The sequence below is a fragment of the Labeo rohita genome, chromosome 9, assembly GCF_022985175.1.
Source record: "Labeo rohita strain BAU-BD-2019 chromosome 9, IGBB_LRoh.1.0, whole genome shotgun sequence".
In the NCBI taxonomy this organism is placed as follows: Eukaryota; Metazoa; Chordata; class Actinopteri; order Cypriniformes; family Cyprinidae; genus Labeo; species Labeo rohita.
In genome coordinates, this window is record NC_066877.1 from 26,262,003 (window position 1) to 26,288,980 (window position 26,978).

Genomic DNA, 26,978 nt, shown 5'->3' on the forward strand with positions numbered 1-26,978 from the left:
AAATTACATGATTCGATTCTGATTTACAAGCTTGTGATTTGATTCAGTATTGAATATTTAGAATATATATCAGATGCAGTACATGCTAAATTTTCCTAAGGAAAAAAATCTCTCAGCTAATGCTGTAAAATATAGTCACTTGGTACTACTATAGTATTGAAGGTTAAACTGATTTGTGTTCACATGCTTAAATTACACTAAGTTAAGTTTTAATAATAATAAAGTTACAATTACATAATTATATTTCTACTTTTTTTTGAAATATAAACATTTAAATGGTGGCTGTCATAAAAGCTTGACAGATTTAAATACTGAAGTACAGTAAAAATTGTAATGAATATGTTATATGCTGCATATATTTAGCAAAATGCTCCTATCTAGTGTTCATTTTTCTAGCTGACTAACAAGTATTGTAAATGTGACGTTATGTAACATTGCTTTGTTTACAAGCTGTTATATTGAGTTCTTTGCGCGGTTGAAACACTGAGCAATTACATGAGACAGGATACGGATTTCGGTAAGTTTTAGGCCTACTCTTTCTTTTAACATTCCCTTCTGATGTTTATTCATGTTTATTTCGTGCTGAAACCGGTATTAAATTGGAGATGATCAGTTCATGTGCGCTTCGCACAGCCACTTCTCTTTGACTGAGGCGTTACAGCGATCTGTCACTTCACATTAAACAGCATTTAAACATTAAATGACATTTATTGCTTGAATATTGTAGTAAAATGGTCACAATTTGAAATCTGAGGCTTTGTTTCATATCAAAAGTAACAAAGCACAAAGCTTATTACGATTTATTGGATTGGAAGTTCGCTGTTCCATTCATTAACTGAAAACACGCTAGACTATTCAATTCTTGAAATTTAAGAATCAATATTGTTTTGTACAAATGAGAACCAATTAAAAATTGAGAAATTGATATTATTGCCCAGCCCTATTATATACAATTATAGTGTGTAATCATATTTTGAAGTAGTTTTTATTTTTTATTAATTTAAGTTTTGCTACATGCATTATTCATATTTATTAGTTTTTTAATATTTCTGTTTATTTTTTTTCTTGTAGTATTTATTTTAGTCATTTTAGTACTTTCATTTTATTTCATTTAGTTGTGAAGGCAATGTTTCTAATTTGCTTTCAGATATTTTTAAGTTAAAGTTTTTAATCTATTTTTTAATTTTATTTCTTTGTTTTGTTTTAGCAATACTTTTAGTTTTTAAAGTAGGTTGTGTTGCTTCCTTAAAAGTACTAAAATAATCCATTACCGGGATCATTAAGTGGAATTAGAACCATTAAATCCCCTAAAACATTTGACATTGAGTTTGCTGCCAATTTGTCCTCTTCTCCCTTTTTCTCTCCCTCATATACCCTCTCTTCTCTCATCCCTCATCCCTCGTTCCACTGCAGCATCCTGCTGAGATATGACCTGGTGTGGTCTACGTCTCCATATCTAGCCTGGCTCCCAGCAGAGACTGTTGCTGTTCCTTATCTCTCTTTCTCTCTGTCTGCCTCTCCCTCTCGCTCTCTCTCTGACAATAAACTACATCGTAAGCTTTGTTCATAACCTCCCCGGTTTCACATTCATTTTGACATCTCAATAACTCCCTGACCGGCATTATTATGCCGTTGTGCATTTTGTTCAGTCTCAGTTAAGAGAAACAATGCAGTAACACACAGCATTTTGTGCAAGTGTGTTGTGTGCAAGTCATATTTTCATGTTCAAGAATAAAATTGAACAAATGAAGGAGCTGATATAGAGTATTTGTCATAAACTTTTGAAATAAGCATTAATAATGTAACTGAGATGTACCTGGAAATAAATAATCTGGTTCTTTAGAGTTTTTAGAATTTGTCATTTTTTCAGCCTATAGGAAACTGCCATTGCTTATTGTCTGAAAACTGATTTAAGTATGATCACAGAAGCGAGATTGGTTTTTCTATTCAATATCAGCATTATGTTATTGGATGCAGGTAGCAGTTCTATAAACAAGTTTTATTTCAGACACAATATGGCCAGTATTTTGTCTCTTTTTGCTCCTCTAATGAAAATAATTCCAAACAAAGCCAAAATAAAATCATCTTATGCATGTCTGGAACACCACAATAACGGACAAGCGGTTCTTTATAATTGTGAGGAAAGACTCGGTTACCTGTGTTATTTTCACTTTAAATTGGTAATACATACAATTCTAATTAGTTTGCATAGTTGTTATATTGAGGAGGAACAACATATATATATATATATATATATACGAATCTTGTTTGATGTGCATGAACATCTTCCCTATTCACCTTTATCTACACCACTTCATATACTCAAGGTCAGAGAAAACACTACAAGTCATAAACTGCATTGGATATGTCCTCATAACTGATAGAGCTGAAAGTGTCCCACCTTTTGATTCCCAAATAACCCAAGTCTGTGTTGTCTATAGTCTTGATGTTTCCACTTGTCTCCCTCTCTATGAAGAAGAGGAGACCATAGAGAGTCTCTCAGCTGCGGAGGAGGAAGAGGAGGAGACTTCAGAAGCCGCAGCAACAGCAGCAGCTCTAGAGGAAGAGGAGGAGGAGGAGCAGTGGAGTGGGGAGGAGCCTGAGCAGGAACCCCCATCTGAGCTCCTAGAGCGGGGAGAGGTCATAGGCGAAGCACAGGCTCTGCCCGGCCTGCAGGCTGAGGTTCACACACAGGCAGCTACTGCTGCCGACGAGGCCCCTAATGGTAGAGCTGAGGAGGCAGGGGGGCAAGAAAGCCCTGCAGAAGGTGTGTCCATCCTTCTCACAACCTGCATGTTTCTCTCTCCCATCACAATAAAAAGCAAAGCGAAAGCATCGTGAAAGCTTTCTAAGGGAATGTGGGTGGATGGCTCAAGTATCTCCTCTATCTGCTGATGCTGCAAGGCAACACAGGCTTGATGGTGACCAGCTTCTGTGGCCAGAGCTGTGTGTCTGTCTGTCAATGTCTTTCTTCTTAAAAGCTTTTCCCAGAGCAGCTCCCATCTGCTAGCTATCCGATTAAGCTTTTTCTGAACTTTACTGCTTGTTTCTTTATTGATGCTACTGCTGCCAGGTCGACCGCTTCCATATATTGTTATCCATTGCTCAGTTGATTTTTATTTGCCAGCTACATTGCCAGTTTGTGGGTGATTTTTTTGCTGCATGCTCCAACAAAACACCTGTGTTTTCACATATGGGATTCTATGGAAATCCTTTGTTTTGTGATAATGTGATATTGTGTTATGCTTCGTTTTCAAAGGCATTTGAAAAGCTAAGCTTGTGCAGTTATTTTAATTTGAAATTGTATTTCGTTTTCATTTCATTTTTTTTCGAAGCATTGTCATTTCACATGGAGTTGTTTTAATCTTTTAATTATGCAAAATGCAGAACAATTTGAATACACTGTATTATTTTAGTGGCAATTATAGCCACATGTATATGTGTAATATTTGGTTATATGAAAATTAAAATCACTATGCATTTTCCATAATCTCTGAATATGTATTTGGCAGAAGTTTTTAGATCAGCATTTCCATCACGCTGCTGCTGTAATGACGTCAGTATCTTGTTCGGACCACCTCCTTGGATATTTCATCCTCATTTTCTGGACCTCATCCACGCAACATTTAATGTTCTGGGTCTGCATGCTGGTCCTGTCATATCCATGCCATCACTCCATCACTGAATTGGTATGTGTGTCTCATCGGCTGCTGCTATTTGAAAGTGGAAGTTCATTTGACCCAGAGCTTTGCCTGTCTGTGTGGTGGTTGGCCTGGCAAACATGTTGTACTTTGAATTATTAATAATACTATACAATGCAGACTACTTGAGATTTGCTTTCAGCTGTGAAGATGGAAGCAGAACGACCGGACAGTGAGAGGACAGATCCCATTGGCATGGACTTCACTGAATCTGCAGTGCATCTAGATGATGAACTCCCATCTTACCAGAGCCTTGCCAGAGACACAGATATGCCAGAAAGCCCCTTTGCTCGAACATGCCCCATGGAGGATTTTGAAATGCCTCCAAGTGACCAGGTTCATGCCAAAGAACCTTGCGAGGCTCCAACTGAAAAGCCCGATGGACAAAGTGGTGCTGTGAAACAGCCTTCAACTGAAACGTGTGAATCCAGCAATATCCATGAGGTCAAACCAGAGCAAATTCAAGACAAACAAATGGAAATAACAACGGAGGGGGATGTGAAAGACAAATCTGGCATGTCTGCTTATTTTGAGACCACTACAATTAAGACAGATGCCTCTGGGTCTCAAGGAGAAGGGTATTATGAGCTGAGTACTAAATCAGATGAACAAAAGGACTCTGTTGGTAACCTACCACTTCCTGAAATCAGCTACAGCACCTTGGCTCAAACACAGTCTTTGGAAGTCCAACCAGATCAGAAAAGTAGTGTAGACACACTCCACGCCACTTCACCTGTAGACAGAAGAGATGACTGCAGACTATCTCCTGGGAAACTAGCACTAGAGCAACGAAGTTACTCTTTAAATATTACCATTGGGGCAATGGATCATGGCGATGCCCAAGGACTCCCAAGAAACTTCTCTCCGTTAGCCACTGACATCATGTCTCATACTAGTGGAAGCCTTGACGAATCTGCCGATTACCTTCCTGTCACCACTCCCTCAGTAGAGAAGCTCCCTCAATTTCCACCACTGATCCTGGAGACAGCTGCCTCTGCCATAAGTCCATCATCTTCACCTCCCCTGGCAACAGTCACTGATGTAAAGATGAGTCCACAGACAGAGTCTCCAGAATCCCCTGTCCAAGCTAAGAGCTGTTACAAGAATGGCACCGTCATGGCCCCAGACCTGCCTGAAATGTTGGACCTGGCAGGTACTCGATCAAGGTTGACATCTGACAACACAGACCAAGAGATTATGAGAAGGAAGTCTGTCCCAATGGACATGTCTTCTCTAGTAAGTGATTCTTTAGCACATTTGTTCAAAGGTGAACACGGCCAGATGGCTACAAAGAGAGAAATGCAGTTGGAGGAGCAAGGATATTGCGTCTTTAGTGAATACTCTGGTCCTATGCCGTCACCTGCAGATGTGCACAGTCCAATGGACTCATCTCCTCAAATCTTCAACACTGTGATATCAGAGGAGAAGGAAACTGGTCTTGTTGCAGTTGGAAAACAGGAGAGTCTAACAACTGAAGATCTAAAAGCAACAGAGGTTGTTGCACCACAGGCAAAACCAGAAGAAGAAAAGCCAAGGAGTGAAGATTCCTTTGAAACTGAGAGTGCGGCTTCTGAAAAACCTTCTGAAAAACCTTCTGAAAAACCTTCTGAAAAACCTTCTGTGGAGACTAAGCAAGAGGAGTCTGATCTTTTGAAGACTGAGCAATTGGAAGAAACCAAGAGTCCAACTGTACCTGATAATGAAAAAGGACAGGTAGAAAAACAACCTGAAACCTTTATCACACCAAAGGTAACTGTTACTCTTGAAGAAGCAAAGCCTGATCTGGATGCAGATTCCAAACTTGCAGCTGAAACCGAAGCAGAAATTGCTGACTATGAGAGGCAAATTCGCAAATTGGAGATGGAGGACCGACCTTTGAGTGTTGAGGAGGAACGGGAGCTCCAGGAACTCAGGGAGAAGGTGAAGAATAAACCAGACCTTGTGCATCAGGAAGCTTATGAAGAGGTGGATGCAGAAGATGTGTACCAGCTCACCGGAGCTGCGAAGGACCGAATTGCTCGGCCCATCAGACCATCCCCAGCATCTTCTGTAGAAAGTGCAACTGATGAGGAGAAAATGCATCTTAGTGACTCTGAAAAACCTAGATCACCAGGTGAGAAAGAGGCTCTTAAAACAGATCCTAACAGATTATCTCCAGTTGGGTCTTTTGAGAAGTATTTTAGAGAAGAGAGACCTTCTGAGCAAGAGGTAAAGCAGAAAGACTCAGTGCAGCCGCTCAAAGAGAAAGTTCCTGAGGAGAAACCTCAGCCACCTCCTTCAAAGACAGACGAGGCTCCTCCTGAGGCCAATGTGACTCAAGAAGTAGAGGAAGAGGTAGAGCTTGCTGAGGAGCCTGATGAGGTCATGCCAGAACCAACACCAGCTCCTAATGTGGAAGAGAAGCCAGTGGAAGAGAAGCGAGTGGAAGAGAAGCCAGTGGAAGAGAAGCCAGTGGAAGAGAAGCCAGTGGAAGAAAAGCCAGTGGAAGAAAAGCCAGTGGAAGAAAAGCCTGAACCAGTTGAGGTTGTGGTTGAAAAAGAGGAGGAAAAAGTGGTTGAAAAAGAAGAAGCTGAAGACGAGGAAGTCTTGGAAGGGGCCAAGGCTGCAGAAGACACTGTTGAGCCCAGAGCTGCGATTGAGTCAGTAGTGACAGTGGAAGATGATTTTATTACGGTAGTGCAGACAATCGATGAGAGCGAAGTCTCTGGACACAGTGTACGCTTCTCAGCTCCCTCTGAGGAGGAACATCCACAGCTCCTCCAAGAGGAGGAAGAGGAGGAGGGTCTGTAGAAATGGCACAGGAAGTTGAGATGGAGGCTCCCAGTTTGGAGGAAGTCATAGATGTTCCAGAGCCTGTTGAGCCTCCTTTATGTCCAGCTAAAGAGATAGAAGTACCAGAGAGCGAGGCCCCAACCCAAAGCTATGATGACTACAAAGATGAAACCACTATCGATGACTCCATCTTAGACAGCTCCTGGGTGGATACTCAAGGTATCAATATCTGTTTAGCATAAAATTGGCTTAGCAAATGACAAAACCTTTCAGAATTATCTTGAAGTTAACTTATTCCTTATCTTTTTAGGTAACAGTTGTACATTAGTAGGCTTGCCAGTATAGCATTTGAGATTTTTTTGTTTCTGTGAGGGCCATGTTGGATTTTAAGTAAATGCATGTTCACAGCCTGGTATAAGAGTAGCTTGCCTGTTTCACCTCATGTACCCTGTAGATGATGATAAGAGCATGGCCACAGAGAAAATTGAACCTCTACCCAGAATGATGAGCCCTGTCAAGAAACCACCCGCAGAGAAACCAGTGAAACAAAGGGGTAAAGGTGGAAGGACCAAGGGACGCATCACCACCCCTGAACGCAAACCTGTTCGCAAGGAGCCAATACCCATCCAGAAGGATGAGTTGAAGAAGAAAAAAGGTGTTGTTGCTTGGAGTGACATTGTAGTTCTGTTCATTTCTTTGCATATTATGTATTTTTTTTCCATTATGACATTTCTTATAACCTGTTACATTTTTCAACAAATTAAATGTTTAAATCATGTCAGATGCCATGTATAAAATTGGAAAGTTTGTATTAATTAAAATTAAAACTTTATGTTAATTTTTCATTATTTTTTTAGACAAGGGAGGGTCAGATTTAACTAAACCTGTACAAAGTGCATGCAATTTTACAGTAGTTATATTATTCTGAATTAAATTTTGTGACTGTGACTTTTTGTGACTGGATCTCCTATCGTCCTGAATTGTACTGCTATTGTGCCTGTCCTTGATTTTGTGTCTCCCTCTTGTAGCTGTGATTAAGAAGGCTGAGCTCACAAAAAAATCTGATATTCAGACGTGCTCTCCTTCCCGGAAGAGTGTTTTAAAGGCCACCGTAAGGCACCCCAGACCTACCCAACATCATGCGTGTGTTAAGCGGAAACCCACAGGTGATCTCTGTCACAAGCTGTTTGCAATGTGGCTGGCAAACATGGGCATTGGCATGTTGTTTTAAGAGTGATGCTTGTCTATTTTATTTGTTTTATACAGCAATATGTATTATGTAATGTTGATGCAGTGTTTGTAAAGAGGCTCTCTGGTGTTTTATTAAATTTTTTGTTTATAATGTTTTCATTTTCTTATAGCTTGACCTTTCTTTTTGCTGTCTGCATGTCTTCTCTCAGTTTCCACGCTTATTCACACTTGGTTTTCTTTTCAAATTGGCACTGCTTATTGAATATTGTGAAAATGTGGTGCACCCAATCATTTTGTGTGTGTGTGTTTGTCTGTGAGTTCATTTTAAAGGATGTCCTTTGGACTTAAATGTGTTAGACAATTTATGAGGTAATCACTATTTCCTCTCCTTTTGTAACATTTCTGTTCTGTTGTGTACAACATTCAGGGACCAATTGCTCTGGTTGCCAGGCAACTGGTGGTTTGAGTGAGTTCTGGGTGCTCAGAGAAATCTGAAGGAAAGGAACTTACTGTGCCATAATGAAGTTCCACTGTTAGATTTCTGGGAATTGTGCTTGAATTTGTGGTAGACATCTGATACATTGCAGCAATGCCCCAATTAGACTTTACTGAACAGCCTTTTATGTAATACAGTTAGTTTTCAAATTCTCTGTTATTCTGTGCCAAGTAGTTTCAGAGCAGAGCTTTCCTTCCAGTAGCTACAAAATATTTAGCTGTGGGTAACAGTCAGTTTCATTTTTGATCCTAAATAGCCCAATTAGATTTACCTTGGCTTGTGCATTTTCAAAAAATAACCCAATGGTGGTTAAGTCCTGAAAACTAAAGTTTTTTTTTTATTTGCTTTAAACGTTAAACACTGGTTCTGTGGTGCTTTCAGAAGATTGCTTTGCTAGTTGGAACATCTGACCAACTCAGATAGCAACAATGGCATGAGGTGGGGCAAAATTAGTGTAAAATAAATGTGTTTAAAAAAGCAAATTTCAAGCACATGTGGCTGCTTTTGTGTACAAGATTGCATTTGCAGTGTATTTGCTTGTGTGTAACGTTCAGTTTGTTTTGTTTTCAATGGAAAGCATTTAACTCAATGGTCATGGTAATGGTCACAGTATGTATTTCTTCTCTTTATCATTCCCACCCTCTGTTTTCTCTTTTTCTTTGCAGTGTCTGCAGACGGTCGACTGCCCTTTAGTGTGGCCAGGCACTCCAGAGACCGGGCATCTGTAAGCATCACATTAGATTTCAATCATATACAAATATGATAATTACAATTCAAGTGTAAAACTAGGTTATCAATAGGTTGTTGATAGATAGTCAAGTTTATACACTAGAGATCAACTCAAGTACTTAGAAATAACAGCTATTTTTAACAATAAAAGACACTTTGTAGCTTGGTTTTTATTATTTTTTTTAATCAACTGCAAAACATTTCACGAAAATCAAATAACCTTGACAATGACAGAAAAACGTACGAAAGGTCCTCTTTTTCATTTTGTCATTTGTTAAGGCATAATTTCTGGTGGTACAAATGGTGCATTCAGATGAATTCAGTATATACATATGGTTGAGGTCAAAAGCTTACATGTACCTTGCAGAATCTGCAAAATGTTAATTATTTTACAAAAATAAAAGGGGGCATTATACAAAATGCCTGTTATTTTTTATTTAATACTGATCTTAATAAGATACTTCACATAAAAGATGTTTACATATAGTCCAAAAGAGAAAATAATAGTTGAATTTATAAAAATGACCTCATTCAAAATTTTACATATGCTTGATTCTTAATACTTTGTTGTTACTTGAATGATCCACAACTGAGGGACTCATATGCAACTGTTACAGAAGGTTCAAACGCTCACCGATGCTTTAAAAGGAAACACAATGCATTAAGAGTCAGGGGATGAAAACTTTTTTCAATTTGAAGATCAGGGTAAATTTACTTTATTTTGTCTTCTGGGAAATATGTAAGTATCTTCTGTAGCTTCTGAAAAATGTAAACATCTTCATTCTGTTCAAAAGTTTATTCTCCTGGCTCTTCATGTATTGTTTTTCCTTCTGGAGCATCAGTGAGCATTTGAACCTTCTGTAATAGTTGCATATGAGTCCCTCAGTTGTCCTCAGTGTGAAAAGATGGATCTCTCAATCATACAGCCATTGTTGGAAAGGGTTCAAATACACAAAAATGCTGAAAAACCAAAGAATTTGTGGGACTTGAAGGATTTTTTTGAAGAACAGCAGGCAGTTTAACTGTTCAGGACAAACAAGGGACTCATGGACAACTATCACTAAACAAAAAAAGAAAAAAAAGCAGCTGTGGATCATTCAGGTAACAACACAGCATTAAGAATCAAGTGTGTGTGTAAACTTTTGAACCGGGTCATTTTTATAAATTCAACTATTTTTTGTGTGGACTATGTGTAAACGTCTTTTATGTGAAATCTTATTTAGGTCCATACTAAATAAAAAATAACATGCATTTTGTATAATCCCTCTTAACATTTTGCAGATTCTGCAAGGTGTATGTAAACTTTCGACCTCAACTGTATATAGCATCTTTGCGCCCCTGGTTTCCATTCTTGTATTGCCTGTACATCCCATCTCATATCTGTTTTGTGTTTGTTTTACATGTTTGCATGATTTTTTTTTACCTTATTTCCTTTAATCTTATAGTTAGATATAGACACATAGTGGCCTCTCAAGCATGTACTAACACTACATTTAGAGAAACTAGACATGTTTTTTTTTTTTTTTGTGCTTGTCTATTTTGTTCTACATTCTGGTGTATGCCCTTGTATCCCGCAAATGTGTGGTCAGATGTTGCTCATTTCGTTTGGTTAAACATGCTGTCATGCTGATTTTCATCATTTTCTGCTCATTTTTTTGGTTTCATTTTCACTGTGCATGAATGGCTCATCTGTCCGTGTTCCTCTCATCATAGACCTCCAATCCCACAACACTAACAAAGATCCCCACCTCTAAAATTCGGGCCGAGGCTTTGCTGCCGGCCCGGCCAAACTCGGCCGGCTCCTCCAATAAAAGGAGCCTGTTGGTGGAGGCAGATCTTTATGAGCCCCGCCCTTCTTCAGCGGGCCCACAAGTATCACAAAATTCATATGCTGTAAAGGTAAGCAGGGAGCGAGATGGTTCGAAAACTATTTGCTTCTGCACAATAGTAACTAATCTAGAACTTTCCAAAGAGCAAGCCATCCTAAAATATGTTAACCTAAAAGTGAAAATAAATGATTTTCTCACCTCATGTTGTTGCAAATCTTAATGTCTTTATTATGTGGAATACAAAAGGAAAAATAAAAATAAATGTTTATAATGTAATTATAAAGAGGTATTTTCCATAACATTTAAGAAGAAATAATGCTAAATGACATGAGGGGAGGAAATCTGAATTTTGGGGTGAACAATCCCATTACGTTCACCATGCTTCTAACAGGATTAATGGCTCTGTCCTCAGGATGGTGGTTCTCGGAGCCCAGAGAAGAGGTCGTCCCTTCCACGGCCAGCATCCATACTAACCCGCCGTCCACACATGGCTGATCATGAGGAGAGCTCCACTTCCATTACCAGCTCTGGGTCCACAGCACCACGCAGGCCCACATGTAAGAGCCATTTTCTTGTAACTGTAAAATCACTGTATATTTTTGATTGTTTCTATCTCTAGATAGAAATAAAAATAGTGAATAATTTTATCAATATTGCCTGTTTTATTATGCATATTTTCTGTCATAAAAAGCCAGTATGCATTGCAAAATTTATGAAAGAAGCACTAATCTAACCTCTTTTGGTGAGGTTCTTGAAGAACCTGAAGTGTTTCCTTACAGCTTTTTGGACACATTCACATCTATTTTCTCTAGTAAAAAATAATATATTTGAAATACATTTATTTCATACTAAGTATAGTTATCATATATTACTGACATATTGCTGGAGACTGATATTAATAATTATAATTAAACTGTATTTCGAGTACTACTTGTGCACAATGCACATTCTTAATATTAAACCTTTAATGTCTTTAATGTCAGTGTTGATGAGGATTGTATGATCTTTGATCTTTTTGTCTTTAAATGCAAGAAATTTAAGGTTACGTAAGTATACATTTAATTGTTCCACTTTAGCACAATCAGATATAGTTCAGTATATCTTTAGTTGGACTTAAGCACAACTTCCAAACAATTAAAGTGTATTAAGTACAAAATTAGCTCTTCCAGTTTAGTAGACTTTAAGAATTTATTGGTTTAATGTATCAAAAGTACAATTGCAGGGTATTTTATTAAGTACATGAATATGTACATGTATTTGTAGTACAGTAGTCAACATTTGAAGTGGTTCAAAAAAGTTCATCAAAGTTGTCCTAAGACAAGAACAGGTATTGTTTTAGTTTTAGGACAACTTTGATGAAAAGTTTTGATCCACTTCAGGTGTTGACTACTGTATACTTAGCAGGAAATAAATGTATTTCAAATACATTTTATTATATAACCTCTACTTCCGTATCTACACACTTTCTTTAACTCATAGTCACTATATACTCACCCCCTCTCTTCCCCTGCTCCTGTAGCGTTCCGTACTGAAGTCAAAGCAGAGCACAGGACAGGCAGGTCTCATAGTATGACAGGTATAGAGGATCAGTCCCTAATGTTTTTACCCTGTTTGTGGTCAGTCTTTCATACCTGCAGTCCTGTACAAGGAAACATTCACCATCAAAACATACAGTGCCATTAAAAGTTATTCACCTCAGTCGCACATTTTGTTACAGCTTTGGAACCACAAAGTTCACAACTCATCTACTAATTCAAACTAATCCAAAAAGGGTGAATAATTTTCATAGGCACTGTTATACATAAGTCTTGTTTACTTTTATGTCTACATCTTAGCTTTTCCGTTATGCATGTAAGTATAAACATTTCTCCTGTGTTTGTGCCATTTCAAGTCCATTAAAAATGGTTGTATGCATTATGGCCTACAGTGGGGATCAAAAGTCTGAAAAATGGACTTCTGACTAGTCTACTTTTACTTGTTTTACAATAAAAAGATCTAAAAATCTTTAAAACAAGTTGCACTTGCTTGAGAAGCAACATTGCATAAGACTCAGATTTTACTTTTTATACAAAGCAAGTAAAAAAATCTGTAGTAAGACCAAATATTAAAAATAATAACAACAATAATAATGATAATTATGTGTGTGTGTATATATATATATATATATATATATATTGTATTATTTATTGAAAAAATTGTGGTCTTGGGTACTTTTTTAATTCTTTTGAAAGAAGCCTTTTGTGCTCACCAGGTCCATATTTATTTAATATTTATTAATTTAATAAAAACAGTAACATTGGGAAATAGTATTACCATTTAAAGGAACTTTTTTATACAAAGCAAGTGAAAAAAAATCAGTTTAAAGACCAAATAATTAATATATTTTTAAATATATTAAATATAATATATATTTTAAAAATTGTGATCTTAGGTAATATTATAAAACAGTACTATTGGGAAATATTACTAATTATCACCATTAAAAGTAACAATTTTCTGTTTGATTGTATTTTAAAATAGCTTGATCTTTGAGAAATCATTCTGATATACTTATTTGGTGCTTAAGAAACATTTTTTATTAACAATAACATTGGAACATTGGAACATTGGAACAATGGAAATACTGATGCTTTTTTCAAGGTTCTTTAATAAAAGTTATGTAGATTTATAAATAAATGTCAATTTTGGTCAATTTCATGCATCCTTGCTGAATAAAATAAATAATTCCTTAAAAAAAAACAAAGATCAAACAAAACATGCATATAATCAGTGTATATTAAAAACAACTTTATGAAAACAAGTCTCAGTATCTCAGTACATTATGCAGTGTTGCTGTTGCTTTCTCTATAATTGTTGTATAATATAATATAAAAAAGATTAAAAAATGCATAATAGGAGCATTTTGACTAATGGATTTTAGACTCCACTGTTTATTTTCTGTGTGAAAATATGAGCATTCGTTTGCTGATGTTGCACTTCCTAATTCCTAGCATTTAAACTGCTTAATTTCTATTTCCACTGAAGGCGTCGAGACTGCTCGGTCCCGCTCGGCCCGCAGTGGCACCTCCACACCCCGCACGCCCGGGTCCACGGCCATCACCCCTGGCACCCCTCCCAGCTACTCGTGCCGTACTCCAGGCACCCCCCACACTCCGGGCACCCCCAAATCTCTCAGCCTGCTGTCCCAGGAAAAGAAAGTGGCCATCATCCGAACACCTCCGAAATCCCCGGCGACTACACCCAAACAGCTGCGCGTCATTAACCAGCCACTGCCTGACCTCAAGAACGTCAAATCCAAGATCGGTTCTACTGACAACATCAAGTACCAGCCCAAGGGGGGCCAGGCAAGTCCAAATGCTCACAATTCGTCCTGATTACACTTCAGCTGATGCTAATAGCCAGCTATCCACTCTCTTTTCCCCTACGCCATCTGTCTTTCTTGCTGTTGTTATGCTCCTTCAGGGTCGATTCTGTCCCCTGTGGGCACACTGTCCTTTCAAGTGTGCTTTACTGTGTCTCGCACTCATCACTATTGCCTTGTGTCCGCATGTATCAATTCACCGTGTGCATACTAATGGCTGCACATAATAGCTGTTGGGCTAGTTCACTCGTCTTAGATTGACTTGTTTCTTGCCTGACTGAAAGGTAATGTATTCTTATGACATGGCATTTTTTTTTCCATCACATGGAGCAAAACTTGGTCCAAAACTTTACCTCCTGTTATTTGAATATCTAAAATAGCCACATTTAATAGAACAGTGTTAACATAAGATATTTCATTTGATTTTCTCTTTTTATATATTTTTAGATAACAATTATGACTTTACATTATCACTCATGTTACCTGTCATCAGACCATAGCTCTTTACTTCTTATAAATGAATATTAGGGCTGTCAGTCATTAAAAAACCTTTATATGCCAGGTAGATTCAATTAATTGTATATTTTTATAATTAATTGTTAAATTGACGGTCCTAATTAAAATGTACGCTACCGGTCAAAAGTTTTTGAACAGTAAGATTTTTAATGTTTTTTTAAAGAAGTCTCTTCTGCTCATCAAGCCTGCATTTATTTGATTCAAAATACAGCAAGGGCAGTAATATTGTGAAATATTTTTACTGTTTAAAATAACTGCTTTCTATTTGAATATATTTTAAAATGTTATTTATTTCTGTGATCAAAGCTAAATTTTCAGCATCATTACTCCTGTGTTCAGTGTCACATGATCCTTTAGAAATCATTCTAATATGCTGATTTGCTGTTCAAGAAACATTTTTTTTTATTATTATCAATATTTAAAACAGTTGCATACATTTTTTTTTCAGGATTCTTTGATGAATAAAAAGATCTAAAGATCAGCATTTATCTGAAATAAAACGCTTTGGTAACATTATACACTATACCAGTTAAAATATTGGAGTCAGTATTATAAATTACAGAAATTAATATTTAGTTCAATTAAATTAATATTTAATTAATATTTAGCAAGGATACTTTAAATTGATCAAAAGTGATGATGAAGATGTTTATAATGTTACAAAAGATTTCTGTTTCAGATAAATGCTGTTATGCTGTTCTTCTAAACTTTCTATTCATTAAAGAAACCTAAAAAAATTATACTCTGCTAAAAATTCAGCTTTGAAATCACAGAAATAAATTGCATTTTAAAATAAGTTCAAATAGAAAACAGCTATTTTAAATACTGAAATTATTTTAAAATTTTAGCGTTTGCTGCACTTTAGATCAAATAAATGCATTAAAAATCTTACTGTTCAAAAAATTTTGATTGGTAGTGTACACCGAAGTTATAGTCATGATATATAGTAAATGTATCATTTATTACATTATGTTTTTATATGTTTTTTATGTTATTTTTATGGTATATTTGATATTAGTATACCAAAAGTTGGGGTCAGTAAGATTTTTTAAAAGAAATTAATGTATTAAAACACACACAAATGAAGCATTTGAATAAATATTTTGAAATATATTAAAATAGAACAAGTAAAGTTGTAAAGTTATTTCACCATATTACTGTTTTTGCTGTATTTTTGATTAAATAAATGCAGTCATGGTGAGAAAAAGAGACTTTTGCAAAAACATTAAATCGTATTGACCCCAGACTTTTGAATGGTAGTTTAAAAATATGTATTTAAATGTAAATATATACATTTTTTTAACACTTTCAAAAAATTAAGTTTTGCCTGAGAACTGAAAAATAAGTTATGTGATATTTGTGTGACTGTGTTTAGTATTTTAGACTGTTCTGTTACAGAACTCTGTTTCAGAATTCTTGTATTATGTAGTAGATTGTACAACAACTGGATTGCATTCTGGGATTGTGGAAAATTTGAGTATAAACACATAAATGCACATACAGATATACACCGGGGTGGTTTTCCTCCTAGGTCTGGGACATACTGGGGTGTGTTTCCCAAAAGCATCTTTAGCTAACTATGGTTGTAAGTTCCAATGCAACCGTGTGTGCGTTTGGGAAACACACCCCTGGTCTTTACCGGAAGGTTTGTTTCCTGGGTTGAACAGAGTTCAGCAGGGACAATGGGGACAGGCTTGTGATGTAAACACCCCTTGTGTTTTTAGGTCATTTCATGCATTGCTTGCAATAATGACCAGGGTGTAGGCTGCGTGTTGGAGTGACATGTTTATGTCTTGCTTGTGGCAGAGTGCAGCAGTGCAGAGAAAAGGATTTCATCAGCCAGAGGAGTGGGAGATTGTGAGGTTACTGGGGTCAAGACTGCAGTGAAAAACTATAAGGAAGGACATTAAGTGACATTGGAGTAATTGAGTTTGTCTGTCATGTATGTCTTAGAGACAGTATGTAAGATTTCAATTCTTGAGAAATTGTGTGGTTGTTGTTGTTGTTTTTTAAGGGGGAAAGATCTTTCTTGCACTTTTGAAGTAAAAACTTAATATTAATTCAGTTTTAAGCAATATTAACTAAGGATAAATGTTAGACAGTACTTGATTTACTCGACTGGGAAAAGTGGCCACTTACATATGTTTTAAAAAAATATTTAGTATTTTTTTAAATTAATTATTTTTTTTTATTAATTTGCTAAGATTTCTATTGAGGGTGTATTATTATGATATTGTTTTTAAAACTTCCCCCCCCCAATGAAGTCCATTTGTAGTGTTAGTGGAGTAAGTTGCATCCACTTAAAACATTGTATAAAACTTTGATTTTATGTTGAATTAAAAGTTAAAAGTACATTAATGAAAAAATATTTCAAATTAATTCTAAAGATCAGAGAGTGAATAGATTAAATAGGCCTAACGTTAGTAATATATTAACAATATTAATAATGTTAGTTTTTTTCCCATCAGAAAAAAAGTTTTTTCAAAATAATAATTAACAGTGATTTTAACTTAATACAGTGTGTGAGACCTTGATTTAAGGTTGATTTTAATAGTACAGTAGTAGAAAACCTCATTTTATTTCAAAATAATTACAAAGATTAAAACTGCATGATTTAAGCAATTCAGTCATCATCACTTTTTAAGTTTGTCGCTAGTTTCTCAAGTCCTTGTGAGTCCTGTAGACTTCACAGTGATGAGTCATCTAGTGAAAATGGCTTTGGAGTTCATTTGAGGGCACTCAGGACACCCTGAGGAGGGGCGTGTTGTATAACCTCTGCCATGGCCTGAATCTGTCTGGGCCCAAATGCTCCCTCACCCCTGGATGACAACGGGTGTCTCCCCAGCATAGTCACTCACAGAACAGGTCTAAGAGACAGTGACATGAGCCACAGTCTCTCAGGGTTGAGTGACCGGTCATGTGGCGGCCACTGCCAGTCTGTGTTTGCCCAAGTGTGAGACTGGGTAAGAGTGCCGTGCCTGTCTGTGCCTTAATGACATAATATGTCTACTGAGGACCACTGAAGCGGACAGGGACAGTCTGAAAAAGATTTGAAAATCAAATAAACTCGGAAAGCATATGCATGTTTAAAAATGTCAGGACATTTCATTAGATTAATATTGTAAAATATCTAAAAGCTGCATTGATTTTAGAGCTGTGTTATGTAGATATTCGCATCTGTTCTCTTTTAAACAAATCTAAAATGTTTTTGCTTTACAAATATATGGAAACGTTTTACAATAAGGTTTATTAGTTAACAACTTTAGTTAACATGATCTAAAAATGAACAATACTTGTACATCATTTATTAATCTTAATGTTCATTTCATCATTTACTAAAACATTATTAAACTGAAAAAAAATTGTACTTGTTAACATTAGCTAACGCACTGTGAACTAACATGAACAAACAATGACTGTACTTTTATTAATTAACATAACAAAGATGAATAAATACTGTTATAAATGTATCATTCATGTTAGTTAGTACATTAATTAACATTAACTAATGGAGCCTTATTGTAAAGTGTTATGAAATATACTTTACAAATATAATTAGTAGTAATTTGTATTTGATCATTTAATTTATCATTTTAAAAATGATTGTGATTTTGATGTTGTACCTTTTTTCTTTCTCCTCCAAAGTATTTTTCATCATAACAGACAATATTAAATATTTAATTTGTAGTGTAATTAATGATTATATTTATTTCATACAATATATAACATTTTGACATTCCTGTTGAGATCATATCATACCTTAATTCTTAAATCTTAGTATACAGTATAAGACTTTAGAAATTATTTATTAGAATTTAGTGTATAACCAGAAAAATAAAGAAAAAGTCCATTTGTGCCTTGATCAGCATTGTTTTTAATATGTATTTTATTTTATTTTATTTTATTTGACTGGTCATATATTTACACACACTATTATTTTAAAATGTAAAGAGAGAAAAGTTACTATTTCTAAACGATTTTGTCACCAATTAGTCCTGTAGAGTAATAGTCCGTTTAAATTGTTAGTGTTTTTTTTTCCCCAAGTTTTTTTTAACATTTAGTTTTTCATGACCATATTTGACTTCTAACTTTCCCACCCAAAAGTGAGTAATAATATAGTAATAATCCTGTTGAGATTATATCATAAAAGTCCATTAGGTCCATTTAAATTGTTAGTGATTTTAACAGTTTTCAAAGTTTAGTTTTTCATGACTATATTTCACTTCCAACTTTGCAACCCCAATATATATATATATATTTTTTTGTTCTGCTGTTTGTGCTGCTGTGCTTTTAAGACTTTGAAAATATTGTCGCTAAAATGCACATTTAAAATGAGCTTTTTTGTATCTTAAATTCAATAAATGTGACCCTGGACCACAAAAAACAGTCATATTTTTTTTAATTATACTGTACATCATGTGAAAGCTGTTAAATGAGCTTTCCATTGAGCTTTTCATTGTTAGGATAATACAACATTTGGCCGAGATACAGCTATTTGAAAATCTGGGGTCTGAGTGTGTAAAAAAATCTAAATATTGAGAAAATCACCTTTAAAGTTGTCCAAATGAAGTTCTTCGCAATGCATATTACTAATCAAAAATTAAGTTTTGATATATTTACGATAGGAAATGTACAAAATATCTTAATGGAACATGATCTTTACTTAACATCAAAATGATTTTTGGCATAAAAAAAACCAAGATAATTTTGACCCATACAGTGTATTCTTAGCAGTTGCTACAAATATACCCGTGCTACTTAAGACTGGTTTTGTGGTCCAGGGTAAGAAATGCTCTGAACTTTGGTGGAAGTTTTAAGTTCTGAATGTTGCAGTACATGCTCATGGCTCCCTCATTATATGACCCATTTAACATCATCTGTGTATGTGTGTTTGTGTATGTTTCGTGGCACATTTGATCACTCACAGCTGAACCTACAACATTTGAGTATGTCATAGCTTGAAGAGTGTATGTAGAGTCATGAACTTTCATGACTCATGTATTTCTGGACACCAAACACAGACGCTTACTCAGGCTCTAGTGGAGCTGTCTCTCTCCCTGAAGGGTCATCATCTGTGTTTTGTTCTCCATCAGCCCCTCTGCATCAGTATTATGTGCACCTCCTTCAGATTTGCAGTCTCCCGGTAGACCGATATGTGTGTACGAGTGTGTGTTCAAGAGATTTCAGCAACATTGATTACAGTTGCTCACTTTGACCTGCTTTCTGAACCAGCCCAGGTCCAAATCCCTATTCCCTAATAAATTAACACTGTCTTTGAAAACAGCTGAGGCCAGTTAAAAGCATGCTACTACAACAGCTTGATAGTGAGTGCACTGTTGAAGTCGTCTGTTCCACTGCAGTAACACCTAAATGGATTGTAACACTGGTCACTGTAACATCACTGAGGATTTCTTAAGAAAAGTTTCAAAATCTTGTCTCGTCTCGATCTCGTGAACCTAATCTCGTGTCTCGTCTCGTGGGATAAGTGTCTCGTCACACCCCTATCCGTTTCTGATAAGAACGAGGCAGGAGAGTAGCCTCAAGAGTCTCCACCTATATATAGCACATATACAATGAGCTACACCGGAAATTTACGAGCTGGCTTATCATTATACGAGAGTTCTAAAGAACGCTCCGTGCATATGGTCAATTAGTGAGTCCTGCAGAGTGACTCACAAAATCCATACTTAATAGGATGATCTCTTGGGCACTCTTGAAAATGGTGCTAATCAGGACCCCATCAAGAAGTCAAGCTGACATTTGCAGGAGTTAGGACGAGGGAGAGTTTTACATGTTAGCCGGAATTACCTCGGTGTTCATTCAGCCCTTCATTGTGATGCTTCCACCAAATGGAGAAACTTACAGCTTTAATTAGCATAAAGTAAGTGAAAGCTTTTCTTATTTGTGCTGATGCAGCATATGGGGGTCTAAGTGTGGGAAACAGTGTCAACAATGAATACAGTTGCAGTTTAACCCTTAAGGGGTGTTCATGCTGACAGTGATTAAATCACATTGTCTCTGCACTGTTGGTTGCTAGCAGGCAGACATTCCTCTTCACTGCGAATTGGTTGTCGCCACATTGTGTTGGTGCACTTTTGCATAAAGTTGACCTCTGCTCAACTTTGTTGCTTTGTCAGTGCTTCACTTTTATGGACTAGGCATTGCCTGGTTGATTTTTTTGGCTGAGCACATTGAGTTTGGTTGATGTTGTGGGTTGTCAGCTTACCGCCTTTGAATACTGATCTGTCTCAACAATGCACGGCTAACGGCTGTCCGTATGTGCGTGTGCATGTTTGTGGGTGTGTTTCCATCTTCATTAAAAGAGCCACATATCTTTGTATTTTTCTAGATTCAAATTTTAAACAAGAAGCTGGACTTCAGTCACGTACAGTCAAAGTGCGGATCCAAGGATAATCTGAAGCATTCGCCCCGTGGAGGCAATGTATGTACTGCTCCCTCTCTCCCTATGTCTCTCTCTCCTTCTTTCCCAAAGCCAATAGACCTCCACGGTTTGTGACCCTTTACTCTGTCCAGTCAGATTAAATCTGAACATTTTGCTCCCTTTCCGGATCTGAGGGTGCTAGACTTTCAACTTAGAAATGTTCCAGACACATTTCTGCTGCACTGAATGCTCAATGCTACAGCTAGGACAAAGTGTACACAGGAAAACCTGTATATCGACTAATATACAATACTGAAGTCCCTTCTTGTTGTTCATCTTGTGAAAATATATACACCCCATATGTATATATTTGTAGACTGTAATGCAGGTGTTTGATGTTGACCTATCAACACTTGTGTGTCGACTGTATGGAAGTCATATCAAAATTAGACAACACATCATCAACCTTCTTTTCAATAATTCTCTGTTTGAGAAAGAAATGTGTTCATTTGTATATTTACTTTATGTATTTACAGTTTTGCTCGACAGACTGTATCATGGAGTAGTTGCAGCAACCTTCATAGCTTCTTGTTCTTGTTTTCTTTAGGTTTCAAGATCTCCTCTATTACACGTACTTGTTGGGTTTTGTTTCAAAACCTAGTTAGCTGCCTTGCTGTCTGCTGCCAAGGGTGCATTTATTTAATTACAGAAAACAGTAATATTGTCAAATGTTATTACAATTTAAAATAGCTGCTCTCTATTTGAATATACACTAACACTAACAGTTTTTGAACCGTAAGATTTTTTAATGTTTTTTTTTAAAGTCTCTTCTGTTCACCAAGCCTGCATTTATTTGTTTCAAAAGTACAGCAAAAACAGTAAAATTGTCAAATATTTTTACTATTTAAAATAACTGCTTTCTATTTGAATAATTTTTAAAATGTGATTTATTCCGGTGGTTTTTTTCAGGATTTTTTGATGAATAGAAAGACCCAAAGATCAGTGTTTATCTGAAATAAAAACTTTATCATTTTTGGGAAAGAAATGGTAGAATTTAAATTTTATATAGCAAGGATGCTTTAAATTGACCAAAAGTAATGATAAAGACATTTCTATTTTAGATAAATGCTGTTCTTCTGAACTTTCTATTCATCAAAGAAACCTGAAAATTTTTTACTCAACTGTTTTCAACATAATAATAATAGAAGTTTTTGAGCAATCAGAATATTCGAATGATTTCTGAAGGGTCATGTGACTCGAGTAATGATGCTAAAAATGTAGCTTTGAAATCACAGGAACAAATTACATTTAAAAAATATATTCAAATAGAAAACATTTTAAATAGTAAAATCTATTTCAAAATTTCACTGTTTTTGTGCCATATTTTGCATCAAATAAATGCAGGTTGGTGAACAGAAGAGACTTTAAAAACATTATAAATCTGAAACTTTTGACTGGTAGTGTATTTTGAAATGTAATTTATTGCTGTGATGGAAAAGCTGTTTCTCCAGTCTTTAGTGTCACAATAATCAATGTTGAATTAGATTAGAGTAGTTTACTATTTAGTTTCGACACTAAATTATGTATATTACAAAAACCGACATCCTAATTGTTTTATGAAGTTTGTTGCAGTGCATTTTTGGGATTGCTTTCGCTGCAAAGGATAAATACAACAATGTTTCACAATTTGACCGGCAGTACCATTATGCCTAAAAATCCAAAAGGGCCATGATGCTACATAGTCAGCTCACTAGGTTTTGGGACAGAGTCGTAGTCTCTCCTTTGTTTCTGATTGTGCATATTGCCAACAGAAATGTCTTGACCGGTGTTTTCGAAATGTCAGAGCTGGTTTGTGCTGAGTCATGTCTGTGCTTCAATCACATTTGCTTTTTCTTTCCCTCGCAGCAGCAGTCAGTCAGTGTGAGTGACTATTACAACAAAGCTATAATGACCGCACTGTGTAGAGCAGGACACTAGCAAGGCCAAGGTCATGGATTTGATTAGCAGAAAACATTACTTGTGCTGTCTGTTTAGTTTAGGTTGAGGCCTAAATCACTTTTATTTGGTGGAAATGAAAGATTTCTATCAATATTTACCAAGCTTCTCAGTAAGAACAGTTATTTAATATTCTGAAATAACTGAAGTTTGACTTTGTTTTTGCCCAAATAAGCTAGAATCCACCCACTGCAGTGTTAACTTTGCCATGTACATCTAAACAGCTGAATGTCTGTTATTTGATTCAGTGATCTGATGCTGTGTTTGTGATATGTGGCATTTAAAGCATATGGATCAGTTCTGCTTGATTTGCAGCTCAGTTAACCATTTTAATGCATTTAGCTCTGGAGTAGTTCTCTGTGCCTTTTTAAGATCATCAGTTATTGCTCAGTAATTTTTTTTTTTTTTTACATCGCAACATCATATGTGAAGAAGAATTGGGTGACTCCTTATGTTTTATATCCAGTTTATGTTTTATGTAATGTTCTCAACCTCTGGTGTTTCTCACAGGTTCATATTCAGTCTAAGAAGATTGATCTTAGTCATGTGACCTCTAAGTGCGGATCATTGGACAACATCCGCCACAGGCCAGGTGAGCATGCTAATGAGTTTTAACCACAGACTGGAAATTTGCAGTGTCATTCAGATTGCTTTTAAAGCATAAAACACCAAGCTAGATTATTGGGTGGTACAACAGTTCCATCTTGTGGTTAAGTTTTTAATGTCATCCTTTGCCAAACCCATTTCAAGTGATTTAGCCCATGCCTGTCCAAATTCGGTCCTGGAGGGCCAGTGTCCTTCAAGTTTAGCTCCAATTTGCTTCAACTCACCTGCCGGGAAGTTTCTAGTTTGCCTAGTAAGAGCTTGATTAGCTATTTCAGGTGTGTCTAATTGTTAATAATAATAATAAATGTTTTTTGAGCAGTAAATTAGAATATTAGCCTTTTAAACTGTAGTGTAAATCTTGACACTGTAGTGTAAATCTTAAAAGGTCTGGTAATTAGTTTCTTTAAGATTGCACCAGCAGAGAAACGAGAGGTTGATTTGAATGTGAATGTTTTATGACTCTGTCTGTGTCTCAGGCGGTGGTAATGTGCGCATAGAGAGCGTGAAGCTGGACTTCAGAGAAAAAGCCCATGCAAAGGTGGGCTCCCTGGATAATGCCCACCATATGCCTGGAGGAGGACATGTACAGGTGAGTACACAAAAGCAGATGTTCTTACCTACCCGTCGCACATCATACACGAAGATGACTTAAAGGAGAACTCCACTTCCAGAACAACAGTCTACAAATAATTTACTCACCCCCTTGTCATCCCAGTTGTTCATGTCTTTCTGTCTCCAGTCATAAAGAAATTATAGTTTTTGAGGATAGCATTTCAGGATTTTTCTCCATATAATGGACTTAATTGGTGCCCTGATTTTGAATTTCCAAAATGTAGTTTAAATGCAGCTTCAAAGGGCTCTAAACGATCCCAGCCGAGGAAGAAGGGTCTGATCTAGCGAAACGCCGTCATTTAAAAGTATACTTTTTAAGCATAAAAGCTGGTGTAGCACAGGCTCAGGGATGCACATCCACGACGCTACATACTACTGAATCACGTCGAAAGGTAACGCGGAACGTAGACGGAACTACAGACCCAGTGTTTACAAAGCGAATGTGCAAAGACTAAGGAAGTGCAAGTAAGTCAAATGCTGTTTACAAACAAAAACTAAAAGTTGTAGGAAAAAAAAAGATGGAGTTTTTCGCCATACTCTACCGTTTTGAGCCGGAGTACACAGACAATGAACTTAGACGTGATTCGTAGTGTTGTGGACACGCATCCCAGAGCTAGCGCTACACAAGCTTGTGCTTAAAAGTATACAAATTTTAGTTTTTTGGAAAAAATTACAGATCGCTTCACTAGATAAGACCCTTTATCCTCGGCTGTGATCGTTTAGAGCCTTTTGAAGCTGCATTTAAACTACATTTTAGAAGTTTAAAATCAGAAACAATGAAGGCCATAATATGGAGAAAAATCCTGAAATGCTTTCCTCAAAAACCATAATTTCCTCACGACTGAAGACAGAAAGACATGAACATCTTGGATGACAAGGGGGTGAGTAAATCATTTGTAAATTGTTGTTCTGGAAGTGGAGTTCTTCTTTAAGTGACCATCATGACTTCCTATTTCCTCCTTCCCAAGATCGAAAGCCATAAGCTGATGTTCCGTGATGTGGCTAAAGCACGCGTGGATCACGGAGCGGAGATTATGATCGAGACACTCAGGCTGTCGGGCGGCACCTCTCCTCACCGGCACAGCCACATGTCCTCGTCCGGAAGCATCAACATGCTCGAGTCGCCACAGCTGGCCACGCTGGCCGAGGATGTGACCGCCGCCCTGGCCAAACAAGGCTTGTGAATTCCCCAAAAGTCTCTGTTTGATCTCCAGTAGTCCCCTTCAGTGGTGTCACAGTTCACCTTTCCTCCCTCTGGTATTTATGGAAGACTACAAATTCACTTCCCATTTTCACACTTCCCTATTCATCAACCAACAGTCTCGCAGTACCCTGTTGTGACTATCTGAAATGGAAAAAAATTGATCTGTTTTTTTTTTTGTTTTGGTTATTTTAATGAATAATGAATTAGCTAGAGAGGTACCAGTGCTTTTTATTACCCATGTTACATGTGACTTTTTATGGTTGTGTACAGACAGTGGCCTCAAAAGCTGGTTTAGGGTCAGTGTCAAGCGTGTTGCGTAAAAGTCGGTTTTATATATGGGAATGTGGCGCGACGATCTCATGCTGCACGTGTTATTTTGCCCATTCAGTGCATGGACTCTAAAACATCTCAACTGCGAGTCACGTACGATCAAACACGATATACACTATAAGGGAATATATTTATAATTATGCCAGCTCTTTGTCTCAACATCTCATGCTCAATCAAAAAAAAAGAAACGATTACTCCTCCGGTAACTTATACCTGTACAATTGCATTAAAAAAAAAAAAAAAAACACTAGATAGTATGACGAGCATGTATTCTAGTACACAAAAGAGGCTATTTTCTATTTCAAGGGATTTTAGTAAGTTATTTGCTGAAACATTGAATAAAATGAACACATCATGTTTTGTAGATACTAGCGACGATGTTTAGCTTGTACATTATTTCGGATGACCGCACCCCTGCTTTTGCTGTCGTTAAGAAACCGTTGCTTCCGTGGATCTTTGTCGGTTAAACACAGTTTAAGCAGATTCGTGCTTCGATTTACACGAGACGATGACGTTACGGTTACGCAAAGATATTCAAGGGCTCCGGGTGTACGTGAATCATGTAAGACCTGCTCGTAGGGAGCAGCTCCTCGGGACTCTGTCGGTGTGTTAGGCCCTGTGTTCGTTTGCGATTCCTGCTTGGATGCTTAGTTTTCTTTCTTAGGAAGTGGAAAAAGAAACAGACAAATCAAAACATTAAAAAGGAAACTCACTCCGCTTGCATCTGTTTGAACACAGTACTCCAGTATATTTTTTCTCGTCACTTGTGGTTCTCCCCTGCCCCTTTTCCTCTAGATCAGCTGTCATTCGTAGGCTTCTGTGTTTTCTCGGCCCCTCTGAGCCTTACCCACCCTTTTCCCGATTCCCTCAGCTGCTGTAAATGTATTTAAAAGGTCACATAGATGTACGCAGTTTTTCTCCTGTTGGTATGATACGGATTATAAATGCCCTTATCAGTTATGAAAATAAAAATACAGAAAATCAACAAAAAAACGATCTGTTTTTTTTTTAGACTTTGTGTGTGTGAAGTGTTCAATGACTTATGGTTGTGGTACTGTTGCCTCCTTACAGGTTTAAAAAACTGTAAAAACCAATAAGCCACGTTCTAGGACATTATAAGCCATACGTTATAGTGATTTTAGAAAAGGTAAGTGGAAATCTATTGTTGTGAATTAAACAGTCCAAGACAAAAAAAACTGCTCCTTAAAGGATTAGTTCACTTTAGTTTACTTACCCTATGACATTTAAGATGTT

At 36.7% G+C, this 26,978-nt stretch overlaps 1 protein-coding gene across 1 annotated transcript in view; it reads left to right on the forward strand.

Annotated features, from left to right (window-relative positions):
- map2 (microtubule-associated protein 2) overlaps positions 1-26,432 on the forward strand; it is a 128,162-nt gene extending 101,730 nt beyond the window's left edge. The window contains 14 exon segments of the mRNA XM_051118247.1: positions 2,477-2,767; positions 3,844-6,485; positions 6,488-6,692; positions 6,928-7,128; positions 7,502-7,639; positions 8,826-8,884; positions 10,603-10,788; positions 11,131-11,275; positions 12,238-12,294; positions 13,743-14,062; positions 20,945-21,037; positions 23,483-23,564; positions 24,055-24,167; positions 25,159-26,432. Of these exon segments, the coding sequence (XP_050974204.1) occupies positions 2,477-2,767; positions 3,844-6,485; positions 6,488-6,692; positions 6,928-7,128; positions 7,502-7,639; positions 8,826-8,884; positions 10,603-10,788; positions 11,131-11,275; positions 12,238-12,294; positions 13,743-14,062; positions 20,945-21,037; positions 23,483-23,564; positions 24,055-24,167; positions 25,159-25,374 (4,748 nt within the window). The 3' untranslated portion in view covers positions 25,375-26,432.
- The last annotated feature ends 546 nt before the right edge of the window (positions 26,433-26,978 follow it).